This window comes from Emiliania huxleyi, assembly GCF_000372725.1.
Source record: "Emiliania huxleyi CCMP1516 unplaced genomic scaffold EMIHUscaffold_91, whole genome shotgun sequence".
Lineage (NCBI taxonomy): Eukaryota > Haptophyta > Isochrysidales > Noelaerhabdaceae > Emiliania > Emiliania huxleyi.
The window spans coordinates 70,319-98,143 of record NW_005195220.1 but is presented as its reverse complement, the minus strand read 5'-3'; the positions used below and the strand labels follow the sequence as shown (position 1 = coordinate 98,143).

At 66.3% G+C, this 27,825-nt stretch overlaps 6 protein-coding genes across 6 annotated transcripts; 2 read left to right on the top strand and 4 right to left on the bottom strand.

Annotated features, from left to right (window-relative positions):
• Window positions 1–3,036: 3,036 nt before the first annotated feature.
• Window positions 3,037–3,691, bottom strand: EMIHUDRAFT_439033 (hypothetical protein). Its single transcript, XM_005757331.1, has one exon. The coding sequence runs from the start codon at window positions 3,638–3,640 to the stop codon at window positions 3,083–3,085; it is 558 nt and encodes a 185-aa protein (XP_005757388.1). The 5' UTR covers window positions 3,641–3,691; the 3' UTR covers window positions 3,037–3,082.
• Window positions 3,692–13,626: 9,935 nt separating this feature from the next.
• Window positions 13,627–13,839, top strand: EMIHUDRAFT_60166 (hypothetical protein; the record flags this gene model as incomplete). Its single annotated transcript, XM_005757330.1, has 1 exon — window positions 13,627–13,839. A coding segment is annotated over one exon (213 nt), but the record flags the coding sequence as incomplete, so codon positions are not given.
• A 1,887-nt stretch (window positions 13,840–15,726) lies between these two features.
• EMIHUDRAFT_453724 (hypothetical protein) lies at window positions 15,727–17,736 on the bottom strand (the record flags this gene model as incomplete). Its single annotated transcript, XM_005757329.1, has 7 exons — window positions 17,462–17,736; window positions 17,227–17,393; window positions 16,914–17,092; window positions 16,452–16,644; window positions 16,010–16,375; window positions 15,845–15,944; window positions 15,727–15,746 (listed from the first exon to the last, which is right to left on the bottom strand). Exons 1-7 carry the CDS (start codon window positions 17,715–17,717, stop codon window positions 15,727–15,729), a joined length of 1,281 nt encoding a protein of 426 aa, XP_005757386.1. The 5' UTR covers window positions 17,718–17,736.
• Window positions 17,737–21,203: 3,467 nt separating this feature from the next.
• Window positions 21,204–22,412, top strand: EMIHUDRAFT_220389 (hypothetical protein; the record flags this gene model as incomplete). The annotated part of the gene is made up of 1 exon (XM_005757328.1): window positions 21,204–22,412. One exon carries the CDS (start codon window positions 21,204–21,206, stop codon window positions 22,410–22,412), a length of 1,209 nt encoding a protein of 402 aa, XP_005757385.1.
• Window positions 22,413–22,548: 136 nt separating this feature from the next.
• EMIHUDRAFT_360039 (hypothetical protein) lies at window positions 22,549–23,249 on the bottom strand (the record flags this gene model as incomplete). Its single annotated transcript, XM_005757327.1, has 1 exon — window positions 22,549–23,249. A coding segment is annotated over one exon (601 nt), but the record flags the coding sequence as incomplete, so codon positions are not given.
• A 1,088-nt stretch (window positions 23,250–24,337) lies between these two features.
• EMIHUDRAFT_360036 (hypothetical protein) lies at window positions 24,338–25,737 on the bottom strand (the record flags this gene model as incomplete). The annotated part of the gene is given in 2 exon segments (XM_005757326.1): window positions 24,338–25,292; window positions 25,306–25,737. Coding segments are annotated over 2 exon segments (694 nt in total), but the record flags the coding sequence as incomplete, so codon positions are not given.
• Window positions 25,738–27,825: the final 2,088 nt, after the last annotated feature.

Sequence of the window (27,825 nt, the reverse complement as noted above, 5' to 3'; positions counted from 1 at the left end):
GCAAGTGCCGTGAAGACTGTATTGGAAACTGGGGCCAGGCCGATGCGAATGGAAACGATGCGTACTGCTCGGGTGGGGGTCCGCGCATATCGCCTCCGTGTGGCACGCCATAGAACCCGGACCGGGGCGGTGGCTCGGTGGCCGGAGGACTGCCCGTGCGTTCCTGCTGACTTGTGAGACGTCGACCATCGGATGAGGAGAGTGAATGGGGTGCCCCTTGACGTCTGCCCTGAGCATCCTCCCTGAATGCTCCTCGGGTGGGGGTGCCGCCAGCATTACCGCTGGCCTCTATACCGAGCTTACGTGCTCTCTCCCTTTCCACGTGTGTGAGACTGGACGGACTTTCCACGTGTGCGAGACTGGACGGACTTTTCGGGCAGGGCGGCGGCCTGGCCGAGGGACGTGGGTATTAATTTTGTTGATTGATGTTACGGCCGTAAACTTGACTAAATAATTACAGAAGGAGGGGGGGGGGGGGGACACGAGTTGCTGGAACGAGTTGGAGGGCGATGGCGGCGAATTGGCCCAGGGCCGTCCTGTCCTGACCTCACGGAAGCTTGTATCGGACCTGGAAGACATTGCGGTCTGGATTGTCGACCAAGCCTGTGCATGATGACGGTCCGTTCATCGCGACATTGTTGTGGAGAGGCCACATCTTGTTGCCGCGCCACATGGAGAGGCCGCACCCCTTCCCTAGGTGGCCGAACATCAATGCATTCCCCCAGGGATGCCCTTGATAAACGATGACTTCGCAGATGTTTCCTTCGGTGACTTTGTTTGGGCCGGTCGCATAGTAGAAACTTTGGTGCATCTCAGGCCAAATGGGGCTCTGGATGCGTCCAACCCTCATGTTTTCAGCAACGAAGTCGGAGTTGAGCAGCCGCCGCGACTTGTTGGTAAAGGGCTCGAACTCCATCTCTGCTGCCGTCTTCCCACGCCTTGTACCTTCTGCAGACAGCGATGGCGCGCAGCGTGAGTGCACATACCAAAAAAGGTATGGATAGGAGACAGACGCTTGGCGGTGAGCGTGGCTGCAAGAGTGGGAAGTGGTAAAGCGGGGCGGGAGGGAGGCGGGGGCGGGGGGCACCGCAATTCATGAGTTTAGTAAGGCGCGCGTCTCCGTTTGCGAGCGAGGCGTCCATGCACTGGCCAGCAAAGCACGCCAACATCTTCTTGAACGACGAGCCGAGAGCCTTCAGGGAGGCTGGGATTGCTCCCGCGCGCATAATCGCGGCGATGCCTTGATTCTCACCCCCCGCGTTGCGGGCTCCTCCCTCGACCACGAATCCGCGTCGGCCCTCGCTCCCATCACTCCTATATGGCTCGTCGTCGATGTCGACGCAGACCAGGTCGCACCCGGGCACCTCGTTTCCGTCTGTATCGTGGGTGGTCCCGGAGCAAATGCTTGCCGTCCCTCCGGTGTCGGGGATCATGGTGTCGAGCGCTTCGTTGCCGACATAGTAGGAATTCTCATACTGGAAGCCATTTGCAATCTCGTTGTTGGAGTTTGGCAGATCAGAGACGCCGTCCACGTCCTCAATCTCGAACAGGTACCCCCACCCATCCTCATGCGGACACTTCGCGCTCATGGCACGCGGTGCAGGCGGTGGTGCAGGCGGACTCGGCGGGGGACTCATCGCCGGTGGCGGAGGGCAGGGCGCCTCGGAGAGGCGACGGCGCTCCGCTTCGGTGTCGGGGTCGGCGACGCGCTCGACAGACGATGCCTCGACGATGCCGGTGGTTGCTCCCATCGCCGTTTGATCTACGTGCACATTAGACCGAATCAGGTCACCGATGATAGCAACCAACGCGGTATCGGCCTTTGCCCCGTGGAACCGAGAGAAGGCAAATTCGGTGGCAAATGGGCTGTGCACCTCGTAGTCGGATGCCGTGCCAGAGATGGCGCCTTCAGCTTGGGCGCTGGTGGTGAAATCACCAGCAAAGGGGTAAACATCCTGCTTGCCGTTGCGCTGGAGCCCGGGTGTGGCAAAGGACTGGCCTACTCACAAGGAGAAAAGGGACGGTCCGACAGGGGCGAGGCGAACAGGGGATTTGTGGGAGAGCCCGCGCCAATGATGCCGTGTGGCAGGTCGCGGGCCGGAGCGTCGCCGCGTGCCGTGAAGCCGACATCGATCCGGTGGGCCGGCCCCTTGATGAGGCAGTCGTGGCCGGTGTCGCACGAGTGCATGCCCTTCACCGTGACCATCCAGTTACCGAGCTCAAAGGTGGCGCTCGAATGGTCCATCGCCATCTTGAGACCCCAGCAATCCTTCTTGCCGTGGAACCCGAACTTGAAAGGGCGGCCGACGCAGGTCCCATTGATCACTTTCCAGCCGAAGTTGCTGGGGTCGAGTTCGGACGCCCAGAACGAGGCAGTGGCGAGCTTTTGTGGGGACAGCTGCGCCGTGATATGCGCCTCCGTTAAGAAGGTGCCATTGACCGTGAGTAGGCCGTGATGCGCAAAGAAGACCGCCTCCTCCGTCTTAACGTTGACCGACAAATCTGGCGCGGAGAGGAAGTTGTAGAGCGCGTTGTCGCGGCCGCGAAAGTCGGCACGACCGCCGTAGGCAAAGTTGACTATCGGGTCGCGGAAGACCTGCGCTTGTGAGACGCACTCGCCCAAGGGCGCGATGGAAAGTGGCAGCATCGAAAGTAAGCCGGGAGCGCTGAAATCGATTATATAGGTGAATCCCATTATCCAAAGTTTCAACGTCATATACGGGAAGTTGCCGGCAAGGGGGGGACGAGCTTGCTGCCTTGGGGGGGACGAGCTTGCGGCCGTACAAAAAAGTCATATTACGGCGGTGGACAGCAGGTACGCGAAATTAAGGTCCCCCACCCATCAATCACTCGAGCACCGGCAGTCCTGCACCGGCACCGGTCGGTGGGAACACATGGGGCTGGCGGCTGGGGCGAACACTCGAACAACGTTGAGGATTTCAGCCAACAACTGTTAGGGCTTAGGCGCCCCAAATTAACGTTAGGCACCCATATTCCGCGGCTTCCGCCCCCTTCTGATTTTTCGTACGAGTTCTGTGCGTTCAGGGTAGCTTTCTTAACTCTCTGCAATGTGCACCCGGCTTCAAGTTGCTCTGTGCGGACCTCGTGGCGAGCCTAGCGACTCCCCCCCCCCCGCGCGCGCCCGCCAAGGCAGGACCCCGGTGGCGCAGAGAAGCAGCGCACTGGCCACGAACGAGCCAATGTAGGGCGCGATCAAGCAGTGGGCCATGCGAGTCGGGTAGGAGTGGGAGGGGAAGAGCCAGCCGAGGCGTCCCGCGGACATGAGAGTGAGGCCAATGTTGGCAAGCATGAAACCGGCGGGGATCCGGAGGGAGCGGCCGAGGAGTGGACTGAGGAGGCCGAGCTCGATTAGGACGGACTGCTGAAGCGCGCTCTCACCCTGGTCGCTGCACCTATCATGCCGGGCCACGGTGCAAACCGTAAATGAGCGGGGAGTACCAGGGCAGGGCCGCGGCCGCACGCACATGGCGCCCAGCACGCTCTCGATGTCCTCTAGCAGCTCCTCCTCTTGCCGAAGGAAGGCCTTGAGCAGCCGCGCGACATTCGTGCAAGTCCACACGCCCCAAGTGAAGAGCTGCGCCCTTGCCAGGAAGCGCGCGCGTCGCGCGGCCGCGCGCATGCCGAACGCCACGCGGAAGAAGTTCCCGCCCAAGAGTACCACGGCGAGGGTGGAGACGGAAGCGATGAGGTTGGACCCCTCGCCGTCCCCCAAAGGCGTCCACCTGCGGCGCAGCCAGAGAGCAGGACACGTTGATTCGCGACGCCTCTCAACGCGGGGGGAGGCTTCACGCAGATTGAGAGGCGGAGGCGGGCGCAAGCAACACAGGAGAGGGGTGGAGTCAGGGTGGGACTTAAGTGGGGGCGTGGGCGGGGCGGGTGCGCGAGCGCGGGCTGGGGTTTCAGGGGGAGTTTCAGGGGGGGAAAAGCGAGCCCACACCCGTCTGCTGTCTCGGTCAAGAAGCCCCGCTCCTCCGCCGCGCGCAGCAACAAGATCTGGCACCAAAAGATGCACAGCGCGCCAGCCTGCACCCTCTCGGGCGTCGCAGAATACCCACAGACGCCCCCTCCCGGCAACGGCAAGCCTTGCCCAAGAAGCCTGTGGCGTGCCCAGAACCGCACCGAGCCGCCGACGCGCCGGCCCAGAGCGGCCACCAAGTAACCCGGCGTCGCAAGCCTGCCGGTCCGAGGCTTCCTCCTAGGCAGCGACAGCAGTGGGCTCTTTGTGAGGGGGCTGTTGGCCAGGGTCGGCTCGGGAGGCGACGGAAGCGGCGAAGGCACTGGCGCCAGGGCAGATTGCCGCGGCAAAGCCGGGAGGCCGAGCCGCTGCGCGGTGTCCGCGCGCATTGCGGCCGCCAACGCAGGGAGAAGCGGCGGGGGGACGGGCAAGTCGCTGCCGTCCGCTAGTGTCACCTCTGCGGCCGTGACGATGCGCAGCACTGCAGCCACTGCTGCGGGATCGTTGCTCCCGGCGGAAGAGGTGGCGAGATTGGAGACCATGGCGTGGAGGACTGCCTGGAGGCGGAGGAGCACCGCACTGCGATCGGCGGCGGCGGCGCCGAAGAGGCGCAGCTGCTGCTCGCGAGGCAAGTCCGCGCCGGCAGCGAGGGATCGGAACTCAAGCTCGATCAGGGAGCCGATCCGGTGGCAGCTGGCTTGCAGCGGAGTGAGGGACGAGACGGGACGAGTCGATTCTCCCGGCGAGGAGGTCGTAGTAGCAGCAGTAGTCGTAGTAGAGGACGTAGTAGTAGTAGAAGCAGCATCTCCCAGCGAGGTGGAGGGCGAGACCGAGGGCTGCGACAACAGGTCGTCGGATTCCAGCGAGGAGAGCAGCTCGCCGAGGAGCTCCTCCATCTCATCCTCAGGCTGCGGGCCGCGATCCCACCGGTCCGATGCTTCCCCATAGTCGCCTCGGCATTCACCCGCGCCGCCCTCCTCGCCGCCGCCGCCGCCCTCCTCGCCGCCGCCGCCGCTGCTGCCGCCGCTGGCATCGGTGTCGGCGTGAGGATCGCACAAGGCAGCGAGGACGCGCAGAGCCTCCGAGGTGGTGTCGCGAGCCTCGGGAGTCCCGGCGGTCACGGCGAAGTCGCAGTTCGGGGAAGAGAGGGCGCAGAACGACGGGGTCGCGTCGTTGGTCGGCACGCCCCGGCTTCCGAGCGGCACCAGCTGCGCTCGCGCCCGCTCCAGGAGCTCTGCTGACGTCGGCGAGGGGGGCGAAGAAGAGGCAACCGAGCCCCCGACGGCATGGGTGGCGGCGACGGCGGTGGCGGTCGGAAGGGCGGGTGCTGCAAACTCGCGATCAACGAGCTCCTGCCTCCCGCCTGGAAGCATCAGCTCCAACAGGTCCGCTGTGCGCGAGACGGTGGCAGCCTTGGCCGCGGCAGCCTTGGCGCTCTGGGGATTTTGGCACCTGCGTGCACGGCACAGCTTCTTTCTGATACCCTTCCCACCGAAAGCGGGCTTGTCCTGGCACTCGCGACAGAGCCCACAATTCACCGCGCAGCAGCCGCTACATCGGTTGCATCGGCGCATCAAAATGCGCATCGCTTAGGCTCCTCGTCCCACGATTCGCAACGCCTCGCTAGGAGAGACGGCCTCGCTTGGGAGTGATGCGGAGGCCGGAGCAGATCCCATCGGGACTGTTGCTTTTGGAAAGAGCGAGCGACAGCGAGCCGCCCCCCCCTCGCAACCATCACCCAAACGTGCTTTTTGTTGGGCTCACACACACATGATGAACAAAACACTCTACTGACTGACTGAAGCTCGGGACTAAAACATATTGAACAAAGACACACCAGGGCCGCACGGCGCGAGCGAGGGACTAAGGCGCACTGACACTAATGAACAAAGAAAAGGCACAAAGGGTGAGTGTGTGTGTGACAGAGCGAGCGGAGGGCGTTGCAGGGAAAGGCGTCTAAAGGAGCGGTGCGTTGCGCAACCCCTCGCGGAGAACGTTGCGGGCGCCGGTGATGGCCTGCTTGCGGCGCTCCGCCTCCTCTCGAACCGCCGGGCTCGCGGTCTCAGAACAGGGCTCGTGAATTCACCAACGACCTGCATTTCGACGACCGCACGCAGTGCCATTTGGGGCGGGCGCTCCGGCGCTACGAAGCACAATCCGCTCGCGCTCCTGCCTTAGTGCGGCCTGTCTTTGTTCGATATGTTTAGTGCCGAGATTCAGTCAGTCATGTTTTGTTCATTATGTGTGTGAGCCAGCAAAGTTTAGTCGTACAATTCTACTGTCCCTCACGGGCGACGTCCCTCAAGGGCGACGTCCCTACCCCTAATGGGCGACATCCCTCACGGGCGAGATCCCTCACGGGCAAGATCCCTCACGGGCGACGTCCCTCACGGGCGACGTCCCTCAAGGGCGACGTCCCTATCCCTAATGGGCGACATCCCTCACGGGCGACGTCCCTCACGGGCGAGATCCCTCACGGGCGACGTCCCTCACGGGCAAGATCCCTCACGGGCAAGATGCCTCACGGGCGACGTCCCTCACGGGCGACGTCCCTCACGGGCGAGATCCCTCATGGGCGACGTCCCTCACGGGCGACGTCCCTCACGGGCGAGATCCCTCACGGCACACGGGCGAGATCCCTGATCCCTAATACGGACGGGACCCCTAACGGGCGAGAACCCTAACGGGCGAGAACCCTCACGGGCTCTCTCACGGGAGAGATCCCTGACGGGCGAAATCCCTAACAGGCCAGACGCAAAAAAAAACGTGGTGCGACCTTATTAGGACGGGTCGGGCCGCCGACTTTGTCGGAAGCGAACTTAGGCACAGCGCGCCCCCCTGTCCTGGACGGCCACAGGGGCTGCCAGGCGCGCAATCACTGGTAGTTCGACGCCACGTTCCCTCCGTTAGTGCACGAAAGGCGCGATCGGCAAGGACGAAACATCCCTATTCTGTTGGAGAAGGCGCATCGGAGCCCGACAGCAGCTCGCTGGACGTCGCCGATGCAATCATGCAGCTCTCCTGGGCACGCTCCCTCCATCTTACATCTAAAGCGCCCCCTAGGAGCGTGCGGCGACCTGCCCTGACCGGCCCGAGCGACCCGCTTTAGGTCTCTTCTACTCTGCCTGACGCTGCCCGCAGCTCCGCACCGCAGCGTCCGCCAAGGAAACGGAGGCCAGATTTGGACTCTCAGGCCCCGTACGGGGCCTGAGAGCCCAAAGGGGTATAGCCCTATAGGGGTATAGCCCTAAAGGGTTTATGCCCTTAAGGGCTATATCCCTCCAGGGTCTATGAGGGATATGGCCCTGCAAGGAACGGGCAGTTACGCAAGGCAGGAAAAATCCTATTGCAAAATACCCCTTTCGGGCGAGACCCCTCACTCATGGGCGAGACCCCTCACGGGCGAGACTCCTCACTGACGGAACCCCTCACGGACGGGACCCTCACGATAGCCCTATATAGGGGTATAGCCCTATAGGGGTATAGCCCTATAGGGGTATAGCCCTATATAGGGCTATAGCCCTGTAGGGAGTTTATGCCCTTAAGGGCTATATCCCTCCAGGGTCTATGAGGGATATGGCCCTGCAAGGAAAGGGGTTGGGCGGTTACGCAAGGCGGGAAAAATCCTATTACGGGCGAGACCCCTTTCGGGCGAGACCCCTCACTCATGGGCGAGATCCCTCACGCACGGGCGAAACCCCTCACGGACGGGACCCCTCACGGGCGAGACCCCTCACGGGTTACACCCCTGCCGGGCCTCATGGGCAACAACTTCCTTCCTTGCCGTTTGGCGACCCTCGACGGGCGAGCATATGTGAAAGCCGACCGCCAGGGTTCGAGCTTAGGGTACGTTTGGGTGATGGTTGCGAGGGGGGGGCGCCGGGAGAGTTGTGCACGGTAGATTGAGCACCGAGATCTAACGGTTTTCGCTCTGCGCTAGGCTCAGAGCGAGTTCGCGCTGCGCTAGGCTAAGACGGCCGTGGGCCGCCGGGGTGAGGACCCCACCGGCACCGCTCCTTGGCGGTTCGCGCACGCATCGCCTTCGGGAGGTCAGGCTCGGCATTCGGCAAGCTTGTCGGTCGGGCTCTACCTCAGCCCTCAGCCGAAGCTGGGGCCGGTCCCGTAGGCCGTCCGTAGCCGAGAGAGCCCCCGCGTCCCGGGATGAGACGTTCGACGGGCGACGCGGGCGTGTGGGCGTCGGCCGTCCGCGGTAAGGTAAGGTAAGGTAAGGTAAACTTCTCCACACACACGAGGTGGTGGGGCAAGGGGGGGCAACCCTCGCGTCTCCACGTCTAACGACAGGAGCCCCACGGCATTCAAAGTGCAAGGCCCGGTGCGCGTGGGTGAGCGGTGTGTGTGTGTGTGTGTGTGTGTGTGTGTGTGTGTGTGTGTGTGTGTGTGTGTGTGTGTGTGTGTGTGTGTGTGTGTGTGTGTGTCACGTCACTGCATCCTCTGCCGGTTCCTCCCGTCGCCTCTTCTTTGTTCGAGTGTGTTTCAATCCATCCTTCACGAAGCCCTCCCATGTAGCTAGCGTTCTTTGCGAATGTCTCGAAATGGCCAGCAGGCGCTGTCTGCTCGCGGTCTGTGCGGGCCGCTCGCGTCCTCCTCGCCCTTCTTTCGTCCTCCCGTCCCTCCCCTCCACCATGGCCTTCTCGGCACTTCTTTCTCCATCCGCCTCGCCCTGCCTTTTCGTATCGTGCCGTTCGCCCTCCATTCGGTGACCTCCATGGCTGTCCGCCTCCTTTTGGGTGGCGCTCTCGATACGGTTGCGTCAACCTCGACGTCGCTGTCGCCCTCCCCGTCCCCGCCGTCGCCCGTGCCTCGGTTCGCGTCATCGGTAGCGTCTCTGTTGCTGTTCCCTCGTGCCCCGCCGTCGCCCTCTCTGCTCGGGCCGTTCGCGATTTCGCTCCTCCTGCGTGTCGCCCCTCCGTCTCCTCCCCTGCCTTCGTCGTCATCGTCGCTGTCGCGAAAGCCCTCCGGCCCCTCGATTCTCTCGTCTATCCCCTCCGCTGCGTCGTCCCAGTTTATATCCTCATCCTCTGCGCACGTCGCGTTGGCTTCCTCTCTCCCCCTTTCCTCCCTGCCCCTCTCGCTGTCTGGGAGGTGTTACGGCTGGGCTCTAATGCGCGTGGACCCCCTTCCTCTCCCTCGCCATCGCGGGTAGATCCAAGTCGTGAGAGGCCCGTGATTTGTTCATATACAAAGAAAAAAATGCGTCACGGCGGTCTGCCCTGCTGCTGATAGTACGCGGCCCACGCCGCCTGGTGCTGGTGGTACGCTGCCCACGCCGCCTGCTGCCGGTAGTACTCGGCCCACGCATCCTGCCCGTGCGCCTCCGCCGCGCCGGCCGCGCCCGCGGCGCCCCCGCCCGCCTCGCCCGCGGGCGGCAGGCTGTGCTGCGGTCGCAGCACCTCGCCGCGCGTGAAGCAGCCGTGCCGGGCGCGGAACTCCTCGGCAGAGGACGGCACCGCATCCCGCCGCCACTCCGGCTCCGCGCCGGCGACGCGCGCAGCCTTGCCGCCCTGCGCAGCCGTGCCGCCCTCTGCCGTGCCGCCCTCTCCCTGCGCAGCGACGGCCGGCTCGACAGGCGGCGCCGCAGTCGCCTCCGCCTCCCGCCGCCTCTTCGCCGCCGCCGCCGCCACGCCGCCCGTGCCTCCCGCCGCGCTGTTTGCCGCGCCGCCCCCCGCACCATCTGCGCCGCCGCCACCTCTGCTACCGCCTTCGCCGCCGCCTTCTCCGCCTCCTCCGCCCCCTCCGCCGCCCGCTCCACCGAGGGTGAGGGTGTACGCTCGCTTCCCTCGCTGCAGCACCCTGCCGAGCGGACGCCCTCGCAGCCTCTCCCCATCCACCGCCAGGATGACCTCGCCTATTGCCCGCGCGGCGTGGGTCGTGGACGCGTCGTGGACGCGTCGCGGACGCCTCCGGCGCCGCCGCACCGACGCGCACCACGCCCTCCCGCTCCGCCTGCCCGCCCGCCGCCAGGCCGACGACACGGTTCTCTTCGTCCAGCAGCAGGCCGAGGCCGCCTGAGGACATCATGCTCCGTGTGAAGGCGTCGGTCGCCGCCTCGCCTTGCCGAGGCGCGGGCCGAGGCCGCCGCTGCCGCTGCCCACGCAGACGCGCCGCGAGCCCGCCCCCTCCGCACCCTCCTCCGCCGAGCCGACGGCGTCGCTCTGCGCCGGCCGCGGCGGCCGGATCTGCGAGAGCGGCACCACCGCCGAGTCGTCATACCCGTCAAAGCGGAGCGTCGCGGTCCTACCAGCATGACGATGAGCGCTCATCGTCATCATCATCGGAGCGTCGCGGTCCTGCGTTGTGGGCCGCTGAGTCGGGGCGTGAACATAGCCGAAGCAGCATGTGTGTACACATACCTGGGTATGTCCTCAACAGCGCTGCTCGACATGCACGGGTCTGTGGTCAGCATCTACCGTCGCGGTCCCGCGCGTGGCGTCGACTGCGAGGACGCTGGCAGAGTGCCACCGTCGGCTGCTCCCCGACCACTTTGCCTCCACCACGTCGCCGAGGCGGACCGAGAACGGAGGGGCGATCGCCTCGCCGCCCGCCTCGGCCGCGCCGCTGCCGTATCTTTCAATGAAGCTTTGCTGTTTGTGCTTCGCGTCCCACTCGCGACGCGCGCCGGCATCGAGCAGCAGGGCGCTGGCCGCCTCGACCGCCTCGAAGGCGGCCGCTGCTCCGGCGCAGCCCATCGCCTTGTCCGGGTGCACGAGCAGGACCGCGGTGCGAAACGCCTTCTTGACGTCGGCCGCACTCGCGTCGCGCTTGAGCTGCAGCACGGCGTACGGGTCCGGCGCGGCGGCCAGCGCCGACGCGATGCGGAGCGCGCTCATGGCGGACGCCCTCCAGCGCGAGCGAGGCGGAGAAGAGCAGCGAGACGGCCGCGGGCGCGAGCAATGTCGGCGGTTCTGGTGTCGGCGCGTGCTAGAAAAAGAATTTTAGTAGCCAAGCCCCTATCACAGCAGACTGGCTCGGACTGGAGAAAAAGAATTGAAATACGACCTGTCTAGCTCGACACGTGCTAGAAAAAGAATTTAACGGCATAGTACTCCAGTCGTGGTCCCATTCAGACGGACCTGCGCTCCCTCGTGTCATTTCTTTCATGAGGCCTTCAATAGATCAACCTCTCCTCTCTCCATGAAGGAAGCGAACCTGGATGAACAAAACTGTTACTCTTACACTTGACACATATGGCGCTAGCAAACACCGTGGCGGAGACCGGCACCGAAGCGGCCGGCTTTTCCAGCTCGCTGGGATATCTTCCCAAAGAGGCGATGGACGTGGCTCTCCAAGGCGACGAGGCGGCGCTGCTGGCGTGGATCGACAGCGGCGGGCGGGTCAATGCGTCTTGCGTGGTAGACGATGTGAGCGGCGTCACCTCGCTGATGCTCGCCGCCCGCTGCGGCCACGAGCGGGTGGTCGAGCTGTTGCTTCAACGCGGCGCGGAGATCGGCAAGCAGAACAGCTACGGTGACACCGCGCTGATGTTCACCGCCCGCTACGGGCACGTGCGAGTGGTCGAGCTGCTGCTACAGCGCAGCGCGGATGCCAACCTGCAGAACAGCTACGGAGGCACCGCGCTGATGGTCGCCGCCCGCTACGGCCACGAGCGGGTGGTCGAGCTGCTGATTCGGCATGGCGCGGATATCAACCTGCAGGACAGCAACGGCCTCACTGCGCTGATGACCGCCGCTGGCAACGGCCACGAGCGGGTGGTCGAGCTGCTGCTTCAGCGCGGGGCGGAGATCAACCTGCAGAACAGCGTCGGCGTCACCGCGCTGATGCAAGCCGCCAGCTACGGCCACGAGCGGGTGGTCGAGCTGCTGCTGCAGCGCGGCGCGGAGATCAACAAGCAGAGCAGCTACGGTGACACCGCGCTGATGGGCGCTACTCTCAACGGCCACGAGCGGGCGGTCGAGCTGTTACTTCAGCGCGACGCGGAGATCAACCAGCAGAACAGCAATGGCGACACCACGCTGATGGCCGCCGCCTTCAACGGCCACGAGCGGGTGGTTGACTTGCTGCTTCAGCGCGGTGCGGATGCCAACCTGCAGAACAGCTACGGCTGGACCGCGCTGATGCGCGCCGCCGCAACAGGCCACCCAGCCATCGTGCTCCGCCTGCTGCGGGCGGGCGCGGATACAAAGCTGCGCGCTGCAGACGGCAAGTCCGCGCTACAGCTGGCCAAGGAGCAGGGCCACGCCGCGTGCGTCGAGGCCTTCCGGCAGCACGTCGCGGAGGTGATTGCGAGCCAGCGCGAGGCGGAGAGCGGCGCGGGCGGCGCTTCCTCGGTCGAGGCGGCCTCTTCCCTGGGCACCCTTCCCAACGAAGCGGTGGCAGCAGCTCTCGACGGCGACGAGGCGGCGCTGTTGGCGTGGCTCGAAAGCGGCGGGTGGGTCAATGCGACTTGCATGCTACGCGATGTGAGCGGCGTCACCGCGCTGATGCTCGCCGCCCAGGAGGGCCACGAGCGGGCGGTCGAGCTGCTGCTTCAGCGCGGCGCTGAGGTGAACCTGCAGAAGAGCGACGGCCGCACCGCGCTGATTCACGCCGCCCTCAACGGCCACGAGCGGGTGGTCGAGCTGCTGCTCCAGCGTGGCGCTGAGGTCGACATGCAGAGCAGCGCCGGCGCCACCGCGCTGATTCACGCCGCCCTCAACGGCCACGAGCGGGTGATCGACGTGTTGTTCGAGCGCGGCGCAGAGATCAACCTGCAGAACAGCGTCGGCGCCACCGCGCTGATGCTCGCCGCCAGCTTCGGCCACGAGCGGATGGTCGAGCTGCTGCTCCAGCGCGAGGCTGAGGTCAACCTGCAGGATAGCGACGGCTGGGCCGCGCTGATGCTCGCCGCGCGCTACGGACACAAGCGGGTGGTCGAGTTGCTGCATCGGTGCGGCGCGGAGGTCGACAAGCAGAACAGCAATGGCGACACCGCGCTGGTTATCGCCGCCTCCAACGGCCACGAGCGGGTGGTCGAGTTGCTGCTGCAGCGCGGCGCTGAGAGCAACGTGCAGAACAGCAACGGCGTCACCGCGCTGATGCTCGCTGCCGGCAACGGCCACGAGCGGGTGGTCGAGATCCTGCTGCAGCGCGGCGCTGAGAGCAACGTGCAGGACAGCATCGGCGTCACCGCGCTGATGCTCGCTGCCGGCAACGGCCACCCCACAACCGTGCTCCGCCTGATGCGAGCGGGCGCCGATGCTGTCCTGCTTACGACGGCGTGCAATGCGAGCGGCACGACGGCGCTTCAGATGGCCGAAGAGAGGGGCCACAGCGAGTGCGTGCGCGCCCTCGAGGAGCACGCGGCAGCGCAAGCAGCGGCGAGGGAGGTGGAGAGTGCGGCGGCAGAGGCGGAGGCGGCGCGGCATGCCGAGGCGCTGCTGGCGGAGGAGGAGGCGGAGAAGGAGAGCAAGGAGAGCAAGAAGGGAAAGAAGAAGAAGAAGGGGAAGGGTGGCGGGGGCGGCGCTGGGCCATCGCGGGAACCGGAGGATGAGGCACCGCTGGCGGCGGCGGAGGAGGCGGAGTTGGCGGCGGCGCTAGAGGAGAGCGCGAGGCTGGAGGAGGAGAGGCGGGAGCCCGACGAGCAAGTGCCGTCCTCTTTGGCTGCAGAGGGGCCGCTTTCGGTGGAGGAGGAGGAGCCGCCGGCCGACTTCATCTGCCCGATCACAACCGAGATAATGAGCGACCCGGTGATGGCGGCGGACGGGCATGCTTACGAGCGGACGGCGATCGAGCGCTGGCTCGCGACCAAGTCGACGAGCCCGATGACTGGCGGCGAGCTTGAGCACATGGGCCTCTCCCCGCACCACATGCTGCGCCGGATGATCCGAGAGTGGCGAGAGGCGCATCCAGGACGCTAGCAAGGTTTGTGTTGTGGTCGAGGCGAGATTCATCAATCGTGAACCGAGGAGAGCGTCACACACGAGCCACACAGAAAATGTGTGCTGCTGAGTTCCTTTATACATGGTAAGCAGAAGGAAGACCCGTTCGTAAGGTACGCGGGGTGTGGGTGTGCGGACCCTGCGCGTTGCGCACAGGTGTTGTGCGCCAGGCCCTCCTGCTCGGCTCCAGCGAGTAGAGCCGTGGACAAGTGTTGTCATATCAACAGAGTAAGACGAAGGGTCAGACCCCTCAGGGCCCCGATGGTGCTCAATGTTCGTCTCGGAACCGGCGGCGGACGGGGCTGGCGCGCAAGCGCCGGCCACCGTCGTGCCGCCGGGATGCGCAGCGGACCCTGGAATCGCTCCGATCGCGTGCAACTGGAGGACGTGGTGATGGTCGCAAGGATCACAGGTGCGTCGCAGGTCAGGCTGATAAGGACTGGCTACGCGACCATCGAGATCGACCTGAAGCACGAGAAGGCCGCGGGCGACCGCGAGTCGGTGCAGGCGGCGGAGCGCTCGTACGTCGAGCGCACCGCGCCTGGAAAAAGGAGCACCGCGCCGAAGAAAAAGGAGCACAGCAGGCGCGCAGCCAGGCCGGGTCCAACATTGGGGTCGAATACTCGCTGCCCCCGGAGAGGGACGACGAGTATCGACGCGGCCCCAGCAAGGTGTACGCCACAGTTCCCCAGGGGACCGTGGCGACGACGACGACGGTCGCCCCGGACTGGCTCGCGAACGAGCTGGCCGGGCGCGGCAAGATTGATACGGCATGCCGCAACCGCAGCTGGTCATGCACCTGATGAGTGATGACGGCCGCCGGCGCCTCGGCGCCGGCCGACGTGCCGTGTTCAGGTTCACGGCTGGCGAGGCGATGCAGACCGAGGACGACGACGAGGACACCGACCGCTCCGAGGAGTATTCCGACGACGGGAGGGTGTCCGACTAGCTGGCCTCACCCATATCTTACCCCTTCTGCCCCCCCTTCCTCCGACCCCCCAGGCTAGATGGAGTAGTCAGATGGAGATTCTGCCCCACACAGCCCCTTACCCCTTCACCCTCGCCTCGCTGCTTGGTGTTTCTGAACACGTAGACGTCCACGCTGTGGGGGTTGTGTGCGGGTTGTGTCTGGGAAGGAGGGAGTGGGGTGCAGGTTGCTCACCCACGGCACCGGGCCGGTGCTTGCACTTTGAATGCCGTGGGGCTGCTGCCCGTGTCCGGGCGTCGGTGGAGATGCGAGGGTCTCGCCCCCCCTTGCCCCACCACTTTGTGTGTGTGGAGACGTAAATACCTTAGGGGACTCCTAGGGTTCTGAGGGCCGGATGTTTTTAAGACCTTTTAAGAAACGAGGAGGTTTGGGGGCTTAACTTGCCATTTAAGAGATTGCAGGCACGGGGGGCCCCTCTTTTAAGACCGTTTAAGAAAATCGGCCTCGCCGGCACGCGTCGCTGGGTTCCGCGCCATTTTCTCCAATACTGCCGTTATTAGGCACAAACCCGCCTCTGAAGACACACCTGTGAGTCTGGTGCACTGGCAGGAGCCATACTCGCATAGGGGACGCGTGCTAGCTGACTGTAGCCAGCTTCCCGGCCTCCGGCGTGTCTACCGGGAGCCTCCCGGACCATCGACCTCGGGAGCTCTCCCGCACCGTTTAAGCGTTTAAGACCATTTAAGGAATTGGCGGCCCAGCAGCTCTTAAAACTTGCCATGGCAAGCTTTAACGAGCCGTTTAAGCCGTAGGCGCCCCAGGGCCCACCCTTTTAAGCCTAGGCCCGTACCATGCGGAATCGACCCTATCCAGTGCTCAAGTGCTCAAGCCTAGGCCCCGGGGGTCCCCTAGAGTACGGTTTTACCTTACTTTACCTTACGCTTACCTTACCTAGAACGACATACGGTGTATCGCCGATTGGGAAAATACGAAACGTTCAAAGTATTCCGCGGTACACTTCTCTCTCTACACCACATCTCGAACCTTTTTTCCGGAACGCCACCGCGACCAAGTAGCCCGCACCCTCGCATGGGGTGCCCTCGAGCGCCGCCTGGCCTGCCTCCAACAGCTCCGCCGACACCTCCTAAGGTAAGGTAAGGTCAACGTCTCCACACACACAACATGGTGGGGCAAGGGGGGGCGACCCTCCTCCAGCAGCACACGCTCGTATCCGCCGTGGTCCCCGTTGAGCGAGTACACGCCTTTGCCGTGGCCGAGGTCGCCAATCAGCACGTACTCGTCCACGCCCGCTGCGCGCCACGCGGGGGTCCAGTCCTCGCCGGCCGTCATGAAGGCGCAGAGGACGAGCGCCGGGCGGTGCCTCGCGATCGCCTCGCCGTCGCGCATCGCCTCGACGCCGCCGAGACCGTCGCCAAAGCCGGGGCCGAAGAGGGCCTCCTCCGACTGTGCGTACCCCTCCGGGAAGGGCTCGGTCGCGACGAGCGGCGGCGAGAGGCGGCCGGTCGCGTTGAGCAAGCGGGCGAGGTGGCCCGAGCCTGCGCCCACCTCCACCACCTAGAGGCGCGGGGGGAGGCACTCTCAGCGGGATCCGCGCGCCGCGCGCGCCGCAAGCCGCCCTCGGAGCCCGCGCCGGCCGGAGCGGCCCATCTCGGCCTCGCTGGATCTGCCGCTGCCGCCGCTGAAGGTAGGTCGCCAGGGCGTCGACCGCCTCGCGCGTGGGGGCGAGGGCAAAGTGCACCGTCGACCGGACGAACCAGGCGAACGGGGAGGCCCAGCCGCGCGCCATGAGCGGGTTGGAGGGGGCACCGTACACGAGGCGCTGCCTGTACGAGGCAAGCGAGGAGGCTGGTGAGCCCGGCTGGGGCTGGTGGCGGTCCGCACCCGCCGCAGCAGCGGGCACAGCAGCACGAGGGTGTCGTGGAGGGAGAGGGCAGCGAGGGAGCCGCCTGGTGCGCAGAGGCGGGCGGTCTTGGCGGGCGAGGGAGAGGAGGGGGGCGCGCAAGGTCGGGGTGCGGCGCCTGCCGCTCGCACGGCGTCAAGGAGTCGCGACGCCTCGCTGCCCTCGTCGTCGCGCCCACGCGGCGCGGGCCACCGGCCGGGCCGAGGCAGCCGCAGCCCAAACGCGGCCGCCCAGCTCGCGCGCGGGTGCGCCATCTTGCGGTCCCGCAGAGCAGCGAGGCGCGACGGGTCGATGCGCCGCGCGCGGATGCCGTCCGTGGTGAGGGCGGCGAGGTAGAGGGTGGAGAGCTGGCCGAGTCGGTTCTCGTCCACCTGCGAGGGGCGGGGAGGCGGGATGGTGGGGAGGGGCCGCGAGGCGGCGGGAGGGGGAGGAGGAGGAGGAGGAGACGTCGTGCAAGCGTGCTGCAACGGGAGGCGTGGGCGCGGACTGCGCGTGCCGCCGCTGCCTTTGCCAGCTCCTCGAGCCGGCCGCGCGGCGCGACGAGCCGCTTGAGCGCGCAGAGGATCGGAGGCAGCTCAAAGGAGGAGAGGAGCAGCCGCAGCCTCGTGAGGAACCGCGCCGCCGCCTTTGGCAGCGTCGCGGCGCGGCTTTGAGGCAAGAGGCCGAGCGCGCCTGAGGGACGTGCCGTGGACGTGTCGTGGACATGCCCTGGCAGGGCGCTCAAGGAAGCGGATCTCCGCCGTCGAAGAGGTCGCTCGAGCCGAGAGCGACGCCCGGCCCGCTGTTGAAGAGGGCGAGGAGGGCCTCGTGCGCGAGGGAGATCGACTCGGCCGAGGGGACAGCCGCGCTCCCGCTGGCCGAGGGCTGGGTTGGCGGCGGGCCTCGTCTCTCTCGCGGCTGGTCCACCAGCCGAGAGAGCACGCTGCGCACAAACTCGACCCGAGGCAGCAGCCCGCGCGCCCTCAGCAACGCATGCTCGCCGACGGTGTTGCCCATGACAGCCGCGCGGTAGTATGCCTCGGCCCTCCCCTCCTCCGCCCTCCCCTCCTCCGCCCTCCCCTCCTCCGCCCCTCCCTCCGCCAGCAGCACGTCGCGGGACTGGAGGTGCGCTGGGATCCGAATCGGCACGCGGCCCCACCAGCGGTCGCCAAACCGGCCGAGGCGGCGGTACTTCTCCCTCCAGTTCTCCAGCCCGCAGCTGCAGTAGTGCAGGACCGTCGGCCCGTCCGCCGCGTCCAGCTGCGCCGCGCACGCCACCGTCAGCGGGGCGCGCCACCCTGTCCCGTCCGGGACGAGGAACTTGTGTACGTCGTATGGCACCGGCCACGCCTCCGCGCGCCTTCCCGGGAGGCGGACCGCGCTCTTGCCAGACACGTAGGCGATGAAGTACGAGGCCGGCGCCGCGCCGCCGTGCGCCTTGCGGCGAGCGGCGGCGACGCGGCGCCAGAGAGCGTCGAGCGAGGCGCTGGAGGGCGGGGCGGAGGGGCCTGCAGGACAGGCCATGGACGAGTCACGGACTTGCACATCACTCGGGAGGTGGGAGAGGGCCGGGGAGGGAGGGAGGGGAGGGAGGGAGGCGCCTCCGGGGGAGGCGTCGGCGACGAGGGCGGCGTTGAGCTTGAAGAGCGACACCTCGCGGGACCAGTCGCTCACGTGCAGCTAACCCTAGCCCTAACCCTGACCCTAACCCTAACCCTAACCCTAACCCTAACCTCGCGGAACCAGTCGCTCACGTGCAGCGCCTCGGGCGCCGCCTCGAGGTTGGAGAAGAAGACCTGCAGAGGCAACAAGCATGGACTGATGAGCGACTGAAGGTTGAACTCCTCGAGGCTCGAGAAGGCGACCTGCTCTGTCGCGGCAGGCATGGAGCCGAAGAAGTCGACGGGGTGCAGCCGGCACGGCAGGAAGGCCTGTAGGAAGGTTCCGAGAAGGCTCATGGAAGGTTCCCACGCCTCAGCCAAGGCACTCCGCAGGAAGGCCTCGTCGATGTCGATGTGCAGCAGCCAGTCGAGGCCCTCCGCGCTCGCACGCACGACGGCGTGCTCGACGCACAGCGACTGTCTGCTCTGCACCTCCGTCTCCCACCACCGCGCCGCGTCCTCAAAGACGGACTGCTCGCTGCGCCGCGCCACCATTGCACTCGTGCGGAGCAAGCGTTCCCAAAAGGCGGCGTCGCAGCGCGTCACCACCACGCCGTCGCCACCATCGGGCAGAGCCAGCGACTGCCAGTACTCGTCTGACGCGTCGTCGAGGTAGAGAAAGACACGCTCGAAGCCGATGGCACGGTGGTAGGCGAGGTGCGAGCGGACGGCAGACGCAGGCGCACCGGCGCACATGGTCACCACGCCGAGACGTGCACTCAGGCGCGGCGTGGGCAGGTCGTCAGCTGAGGCGAGAGGCGGCGACCACGAGGAGAGCGCTGGGCCGGGCTCGACTGTCACCGCGACTGGCTCGGGCTGCGGAGAGTGCTCGGCTTGGCCTGGGCCTCGCGTGCAGCCGCTACGCCGCCGGTGCGAGCGGATGCGCCAGTCGCCTCGGCCGGCGCGGCGAGAGGAGGTGGAGCAAGCATCGGGAGCTGAGCTTGCTGGCATCGCGGCGGCAGCCCGAAGCGGGACCGCCCAGGCTGCGGGCAAGCCACCCAAGCGGACAAGAGCCGTTTTAAAACTTTGCTCGCCACAACAACACCATCTTTGCCCACTCCTCCCCGCTGTACACACTGTAGTCGGCCCCGTGAACCTTCGGCCCCGCTGTGAACACTGTAGTCGGCCCCGTGTACACACTGTAGTGTGCTGTGAGTGCCCCTGTGTGAAGAGTGCGTAAGGGGTTGGATTTTGCCCCCCCCCCGGGGGGGGGGGCAGGCGTCACTTCGCTGTTTTTTCCACAGCACGCCACTAGGGAACCTCGTGAATAAACGAGTATAAAGAGCGTTGGATTGGGACAGATCCGGCACAAGCAACAAAGGTGGGGACGTGTCTTTCCTAGCTCGGGCCGTCGGTTTCTTTCTTCCCTTTACAGGGAGAGATGGGCCCAGGTAGGAGGCTCCACGCCACCTGACTCGCGTCGTGCCACCTGACTCTCGCCTGGAGAGGCCTCTTAGCCGAGGCACACGTGGCAATCGCCACGTGCGCCAACAGGGATTTCGGCCATTTTAGAGCCTTTTGCACAAAAATGCAGGTGGCTTTAGCCACTTGCTCCATGAGCAAAACAGTGCAAAAAGCACCTGGAGCAGATGGCTTACGCCGCCTGTGGACATGGGCAAAACAGTGCAAAAAGCACCTGGAGCAGATGGCTTACGCCGCCTGTGGACATGGGCAAAACAGTGCAAAAAGCACCTGGAGCAGACGGCTTACGCCGCCTGTGGCCATGGGCACGGCGGTGTGCGCCGCCCTCGCCGTCGTCGCCAAGGACGAATCTTCTCACGCCGCCCTCGCCTGGCGCTAGCTCGAAGTTGGACCATCAGGCGTGACAGGATTGCTGTGAACGTTGCAGGGCTGCTCTCTAGGCGCGAGCTCGAGTGGGCCATCACGCGCCAGCCCTCGCTGGCAGCGACCCTCAAGCATGTCCTCGACGCGGCCGCCACCGCCCGGCTGCCAGCGAGAATCGATACCGCTGGCGGCGACGAAGTCGATGCGAAAGCCTTGGCGGAGCACGGTGTGCCGACCGCGCGGCTCCGTGCCAAGGCTGCCGACTTGGCAGCCAGGCACGTGATCTGGCCGGGCGCGGCCTCTCTGCTCACGGACGGCTCCTCGCGTGTGGAGATGCTACTCCGCGACGCCCTCGCACAGGCCAGCGCGGACCTGCCCCTGGCGCACGCAAACGCGACGTGCGCCCTGGTCTAGAGCTGTGCGTGGATGGGTTTACAGCGGGCAGATACGGGCAGAAACGGGGAGATACGGGGAGATGCGATGAGATGCAAGGAGATACGGGGAGATACGGTCAGATATTGCAGAGATACATCAAGATACCGCAAAAAAACCGTCCGCACTAGGGCGCTGTTAGACGTGGAGACGCGAGGGTCGCCCCCCCTTGCCCCACCACCTCGTGTGTGTGGAGAAGTTTACCTTACCTTACCTTACCTTTTTTGTGCGCGAAGGGGGTCCCTGTGCTGGCGTCTCTCTTTGTCGAGCAGCGTTCATGGAGGCACGAACCGATGCGAGTCGACTGGTGTGTCGTCGTGGTTTCGTATCAAGAATACTCACTCACACGCCTGGCCATGGGGGGGTGCGCGTTCGCACAGAGTTTTCCGTAAACACGGCTCGGGTCTCCCAGGCGCCAGGGAGGGTTGGTTCCGTAGCAAATTTCCCTTACCCCCAGAACGCCCAGATAGCGGAGCACTTGGAGCACTTGGAGCGCTTGGAGCACTTGGAGTGCAGTCATCAACCTCACATCCAGGGCCGGGGAGCTGAGAAGCGCACCCAGCGGGCCGGATGAGGGCGCGCTGATTTGTTCCCGCAACTCGCACGTCCCAGGGTGTAGACATATATGACCACCCTCGTCCGCGCCGAAAAGCCCAGCGAGCCAGCGGAGGTCGTGCTAGACGCGTCTGCTGCGGGCTTCAACGCGACATCTGTCGAGTTTGCTCTCCTGTTCTCGGAGCTTGCAAGCGTGCGTGACCTCTGCGATTCGCTCGCCGGCGTTCTCCACCAGTACGGAACAGTGGGTGGGCGTATGGTGAAGCGCGGCACGAGCACAGTTGTGCTGTGTAACAATGCCGGCGTCCCACTGACGCATGAGAGCCGACAGGGCCCACCACCGTCGCTCGCCCACCCTGTCGACGAGGAGTACTTTGACCTAGTGCGGGACTGGGTCCCCACGGCTGAGGTCGCGGCCGACGCGCCGACTCGAATCAAGGTGACCGACTTTGATCAGGGTCAGCTGATTGCGATTTCAGTGAGCCACGGTATCGTCGACGCTCGCAGCCTCGGCGTGTTCCTGCGCGCATGGTCAGCGGCATACCGCGGCGACACAACCGACGAGCCGGTCTCTTTTGACGCGTCGGTGTTGCCCGCTGCGCCGGCTGGCTTCGGCGCCGCACCTGTCGTTGCGTCCGATGGCATCCCCGACGCGTGGCGAGCACACCATCGGCCTTTCAAAATGCCGCACGGGACGGCCTTTGCGCCAGCGGTGACCACGTATCACCGCTCGCGCACCGCGCTCGCCGCTCTCGCCGCGCGCTTCGACCCCGAGGGCGGGTCGCCGCTCTCAGCCAACGATGCCCTGTGTGGCGAGGTTGCGGAAGCAGTCGGTGCCACGAGCGTCGCGCTGATGGTCGACTACAGGCAAGCCGTTGGGGCGGGCGACCTCTTTGGCGTCGCGATCTCAACGCAGGACGTGGTGGCCGAGGCGCCGTCTGGAGTCCCGGCAGCGCTCCGCCGCGCCGTGCCGCTGTGGCGCGCGCGCGACTTCGTCGATTGGAAGATCGGGCAGGGCTCTGGTGGATGCGCTGAGGTGTTCTTCAACTCGTGGGTGCGCGCCTTTGCGCTTCCAGAGACCAGATTCGCGGCGCCAGTGCAGACCATCATGCTTGGCCGAAGCATGTGCGCTGCGCGCATGCGGGCATTCGCACCGATGGGCGTGCCGTATGTGCTCATGCTCCCACACAACGACGGCGTCACGGTCGTTGTGATGGGGCCCGAAGACGTGGGAGGCCGGATTGAGGGCGCTTCGTCTGTGGCACTGCCCTCTGAATAGAGCTAGAAGCCGGTCTCTAGAGTAGCAGACTCTCGCCGCTCGCTCCGCTCCGCCTCCGGACTCGGTGGGGTCACTGCACACTGAACGCGAAACACCACTTTGTGTGTGGAGAAGTTCAGCGCCAAAACGACGTACTGACGTACTACCTACCGTACCTTTTACCTTTTGAGAGATGCGGGAAGCCCACGCCCGGACCCACTCACCCACTGATCGTCTCGACTCTCACGTGAGCTGCTTCACCCCACCCCCACGAGGCGCGCCCGCACCGCCTCCGCGAGCCGCGCCGAGCCCGCGGCGCTGGTGTGGATCCCGTCGCCGGCGAGCAGCTCGCAACACGCGCTCTGGTTGGCGGGGCAGCCGCCGAACGCGGTCTCGACGAGCTGGGCGGGCGCTCCTTCCGAGGCGAGGACACGTGCGGCGCGGCCCACCAGCGGCGGGAGGAGCGTCGAGATGACGCCCTTGTCGAGGTTTGCGCCGCCGACCGAGCCGCGCGGGTAGCCAACGCCGAGCAGCGCGGCCTCGGCGGCGTCGACGGCGTGCGCGGGTGGAGGCACGAGCAGCAGTAGCCGTGGCCGCGAGGGCAGGGAGAGGAGCTCGCGAGCCAGGCTGAGCAGCGCCTCGACGTACCCGTCTCTCGGGAAGACCATGGCAGGGCCCCACGTCTCAGGCTTGGCGTCGTTCGAGCCAACCATCAGCGCAACCACGTCGGGTCGGAAGCAGCTGACCGAACGCCACTCCGCGGTGCGGCGAAGCGCCGCAGGGCCGTCGGCGGCGGTTCGGCCGCCGTGCGAGAAGGACCCGACAACGAACGCCTCTCCCAGCGCCGCCTGGAGCATCGCCGGCCAGTTGCCGCGGCCCTGCAGCTGCCGCTTGAAGGGTGGGTGCGTCCCTCTGCCGGGCTCGTGGCTGGCGTCGCCTCGGGTGATGGAGTCGCCGATACAGGCCACCCTCTGCCGGCCCGGCGACGGCGGAAACTGCTCCTGGGCGCAGCTGGGGCACCGGTGGCCGGGAGGCGCGGGAGACGCGGACGCGAGAGCACTCGCGCACGCCCTGCGCCGCTCGTCGCCTTCACTCGCGACGTCCGTCAGCGCGCCGTAAATCGTTGCGCTCGCGGGAGCAGCGGAACTCTCCTGCCGCCGTCGCCGCGGGCACCGGGCGCGGACTGGCATCGGCGGGGCCGGCCCGAGCGGCCCGCGCACTGAGACGGTCCTGAAGGACGCATACCGCTGCGGCGAGACCACTGGCGCGTCGCACGCGGCGGACCACGCGCACGACCGCTCCCGCATTGAGAAGGACGCAAACCCGCAGCGGTCGCACTCGCGGCAGCGCCGGACGCAGCTGTCGAGGCTGGTGATGTTCCACCGCCGGCCAGTCCGCCAAGCGCCGCGGTCACCATGGACGCAGTCGAAGCGCTCGCCCGGCCGGACGGAAGCGCAGGCGCCGCGGGACGGGTGCCGGGTGGCCATCTCTGGAACGACGGAAAAGAAGAAAACCGGAATTAAAACTCGGAAGGTGAGCAAGTCGCCAGAAGTGACCGAGCCAAACCGAGGGCTCGCGCCCTGACGGGCGGAGGACGGGGCCGGTCATCCTCCTCCCATCCGCATCCCTCGAGCCTCGTCTGTTTTCTTCACCAGATTGGCGAGCCCAGATTCCATCGAAAGCTAATCACACGGGGCGCGGGGCGAGCCACATCATCACCGGCTCGCGGCAATACGGGCACTCTCGCATCAGCCCGGAGCATGGACCGCAGACGCACAAGTGGCTGCACGGCACCGCGAGGTGAGACTTCGGCCGCTCGAAGCATATGATGCACGACGTCTCGCCTCCCATGGTGGACTCTGGGGCAGCCGGCCGCCCCGTGTCGAGGCCGGCGTCCGCTAGTGAGACGGCAGCAAGCGGCTCAGTGACTGGCAGATGCTGCTCCGCCGCCTCTGGCCCGATCAAGCGCTCGATGGCGCCGACCCGCTCCTCGAGGCTGCCCTCGGTCGCCGCGCCGAGGCTCGCCTCCAGCCGATCGACACGCCGCTGCAAGTCCCCGCCGCCGCCGGTCGACTCGCTGCTCACCGCCTCCTCGCACCGCGACACCCGACGCGCCAGCGCCGCCTCCTCCGCATCCACCTCTGACCGGCGCAGCGCCTCTGCTAGCTCCGTAGCTTCTCGCAGCGCTGCCCGCTCCGCCGCGCCCGCTCGCTCTGCCGCCTCGCGCTCCGCTCGCCTCGCCGCCTCCTGCTCAGCAGCCAGCCGCGCCGCCCTCTCCTCCTGTGCGCGAACCTCTGCTGCAACCTTCGCTCTCCGCTCCTCCTCTAGCTTGAAGGCAGGCGGCGCCTTCTTGGCCTCCTTGTTCTTCGCCTTGCCCTCCTTCCTAACCGCTTTCTTCTCGGCTGCCTTTGCGCGCTGCTTCGCCTTCTCCTCCTCCGCCCTCCTGTCTGCAGCCTCCTTCTCGCGCCGCTCCGCCTCTGCCTGAGCCGCGTTGCGCGCAACCGCCGCCGCCCGCTGCTCCGCAAGCTGCGCCTCCTCTGCTGCTCGCCTCTCCGCCTCCCTCGCCTGCAGCGTCTCCTCTGCTGCCGCTCGCTCAGCGGCCAGCTTCGCCTCCGCCTCTGCCGCAATGGCTCGCCTCTGCTCCTCGAGCGCCGCCGCAGCCGCCGCCCGCCGCGCCCCGTCCGCCGCCCGCTCCGCTTCGCGCTGTCGTGCCGCCTGCTCGCGCTCTCGCGCCGCCGCCGCCGCCTCCCGCTCGCGCTGCTCGCGCCGCCCCTTGGCCTCGAGCGCCTTCTCCGCCGCCTTCTCTGCCGCCTCGGCCTCTCTCTCAGCCGCTGCATGCTCTGTGAGAGCGCGCACGCACCCGGCGTGGTCCTTTGCAGGAGCGCCGGCGGCGTCGGCAGTCGCAGGCTTGGCCGCCTCCTCCTTGGCGATTTGCAGCGCGGACATGCCGTTCGCACCGCGAGCCTTCGTATCTGCGCCAGCCTGCAGCAAGCGGAGCACGATGGGGAGGTGGCCGGTGGCGGCGGCGCCCATCAGCGCGGTGATGCGGTTGCTTTCTTGCACGTTGACCTCCGCGCCATGCCGAAGCAGCAGCTCGACCACCCGCTCGTGGCCTTTGATGACGGCGCCCATCAGCGCGGTGGTGCTCTTGCCGTCCTGCAGGTTGGCATCCGCGCCGCGCCGCAGCAGCAGCTGGACCACCCGCTCGTGGCCCTCCTGGGCGGCGAGCATCAGCGCGGTGACGCCGATGTTGTCCTGCAAGTTGACCTCCGCGCCGCGCTGATGCAGCAAATCGACCATACGCTCGTGGCCTTTAGTGGCAGCGTACGTCAGTGCGGTGGCGCCGTCGCTGTCCAGCAGGTTGACTTGAGCGCCGTACTGCAGCAGCAAGGCGGCCACCCGCTCGTGGCCCTGGCCGGCGGCGTCCATCAGCAGGGTAACGCCGGTCACCTCGCCATTCTCGCGCGTGGTGTTTGCTCGCCCGCCTCTCTCGAGCCACGAACGCACCGCCGCTTCGTCGCCACGCAACACCGCGTCGACATGCGGCTCGGCGAAGCTCGACATCGAGGAGGTAAAGAGAAAGCCGAGCGCGCACACGACCAGCGATCCTGTATTGCACACACACACACACACACACACACACACACACACACACACACACACACACACACACACACACACACACACACACACACGCACACGCAAGGGCGAGGACACGCGCAGGGGCCGCACCTCTAGCGAAGCCCACAGAGTGGGAGACTCCTATCACCGCCCTGCCACCCACGTGAGCCTTTTGGCCGCCTCTGTCAGTGTGCCCGTGGTAGTGAGAGACTGCTGGTGAGAAGCCGGAGGAAGGTCGCTAGTCGAGAGAGATCGCCAGTGGAATAGGGAGTCCACCGTGCTGCGAGCCTGTCGCTGTCCCTTGTCAGGAGCAGGAGAACTAGGAGAGCGCAACCAGTAGGAGGCCCGCGCCTGCCCCCGTGCCGCCGGGTGCAACCTGTCCTATACGAGAGAGGAATCCCTGGGACCCTGTCGTGTGGGTGAACCCTGCCCAGCCCCCCTCCGTGTCGCGATGCGCTCCCCGCTCCCGTTCCCCTGTGTCCCTGATCGTCCTTCCAAGATCCTGCTCGTGCAGGTGGGGACCCTGTCCCTCTCCCACCCCTCGTTTGGCGTGCCCGTTTTATTTATTTATTTATTCCTGTATTGCGAATGGGGACTACATGATTACAGGAAGGGTGGAGGGGCCCGTCTGCAGAGCAAGGCGGCGCGGGCACCCCCCACGGGGGCCGTAAAGAGAAAGCGGACACGAAACAAAAACACACGACCTGGGGAGAGAAAGAAAAATACCACCCGTGCGTCCGTGGCACGCCGTCGCAAGCCTCGGCTATCATATGGCTCACCACAGCGCGGGCACAGCAGCTCCGAGGAAGCGCCACCGCATTGATGTGCCGGTGTGCTGGGGCAGCATCCTGGGCGGCTCGTCGGATTGCGAGGCCGTGCCTTCGAAAATGGGCGCGTTTCGAGAGAAATTTTGCGCCGTTTGCCGCAAGCGAGGCGTGCTCGTCCCTACCACGCGGGTGCGAGTGCCGGTCGGTCCGATGAGCGAGCTCGCCAACCAAAACACGGAAGGCGTGTGGAACAGCCCAACCACCGCCTCGCCGTGGCCGCCGTATCGCGTCGTCAACCAGACTGCCGAGTCAAGCGGGCCAAAGCTGGTGATTTTGAAGGACGAGTGCTCAGAGCCCCTCCCGAACCTCGTCCACCTTCCGCTCACCTCCTCGCTCGAGTGGCTCACGCCCAGCGGGCAGGTCCGCCACAACTCCACTCCCCCGTGTCCCGACGCCCCGCGCACAGATGCCCATCTCCCCGCCCACAGGTCAGCTTTCGGGTCGGGCGGACGCTCAAGCCGATGGTGCCCATTCCGTGGGGCTGGGCGGAGCCCGCGCCGTCGCCAACGCTTGAGCGGCAGCCGCATGGGCAGCAGATCGCCGTCCTGGAGCCCCCGTTCGCGTCTACGCCCTCCCCGCCGCTCGCCTCGGCGCCTCCTCCGCCGCTCGCCTCGGCGCCTCCTCCGCCGCTCCTGAGCCACGCCGCCGCGGCGCCCGCGATGGCCGCCAGCCTCGAGCGTGAGGAGGTTCGGGAGAGCCTCATTGATGCGATGCTCGCCATGCCCTCTGTCAACCTGCTCGTTGCCGCGGCACCCGCCGCAGCGCCCGCCGCGGCGCAGTTCGCAGCGCAGTCGTGGTCGCAAGAGGAGGATTCGTGGCCGCTCGCGGTGGGGGTGGCGCCGCGCGAGGAGGAGGATCTCCCGGACGTGGGAGACGCAGCGAGGAGCCCCCATCCACCCACCCACCCACCCACCCCCTCCCCCCACCTCCCTTTTTACGCCCTCCCCCCACCCCTCCCCCCACCGGCCCCCACCTCCTGAGACGCT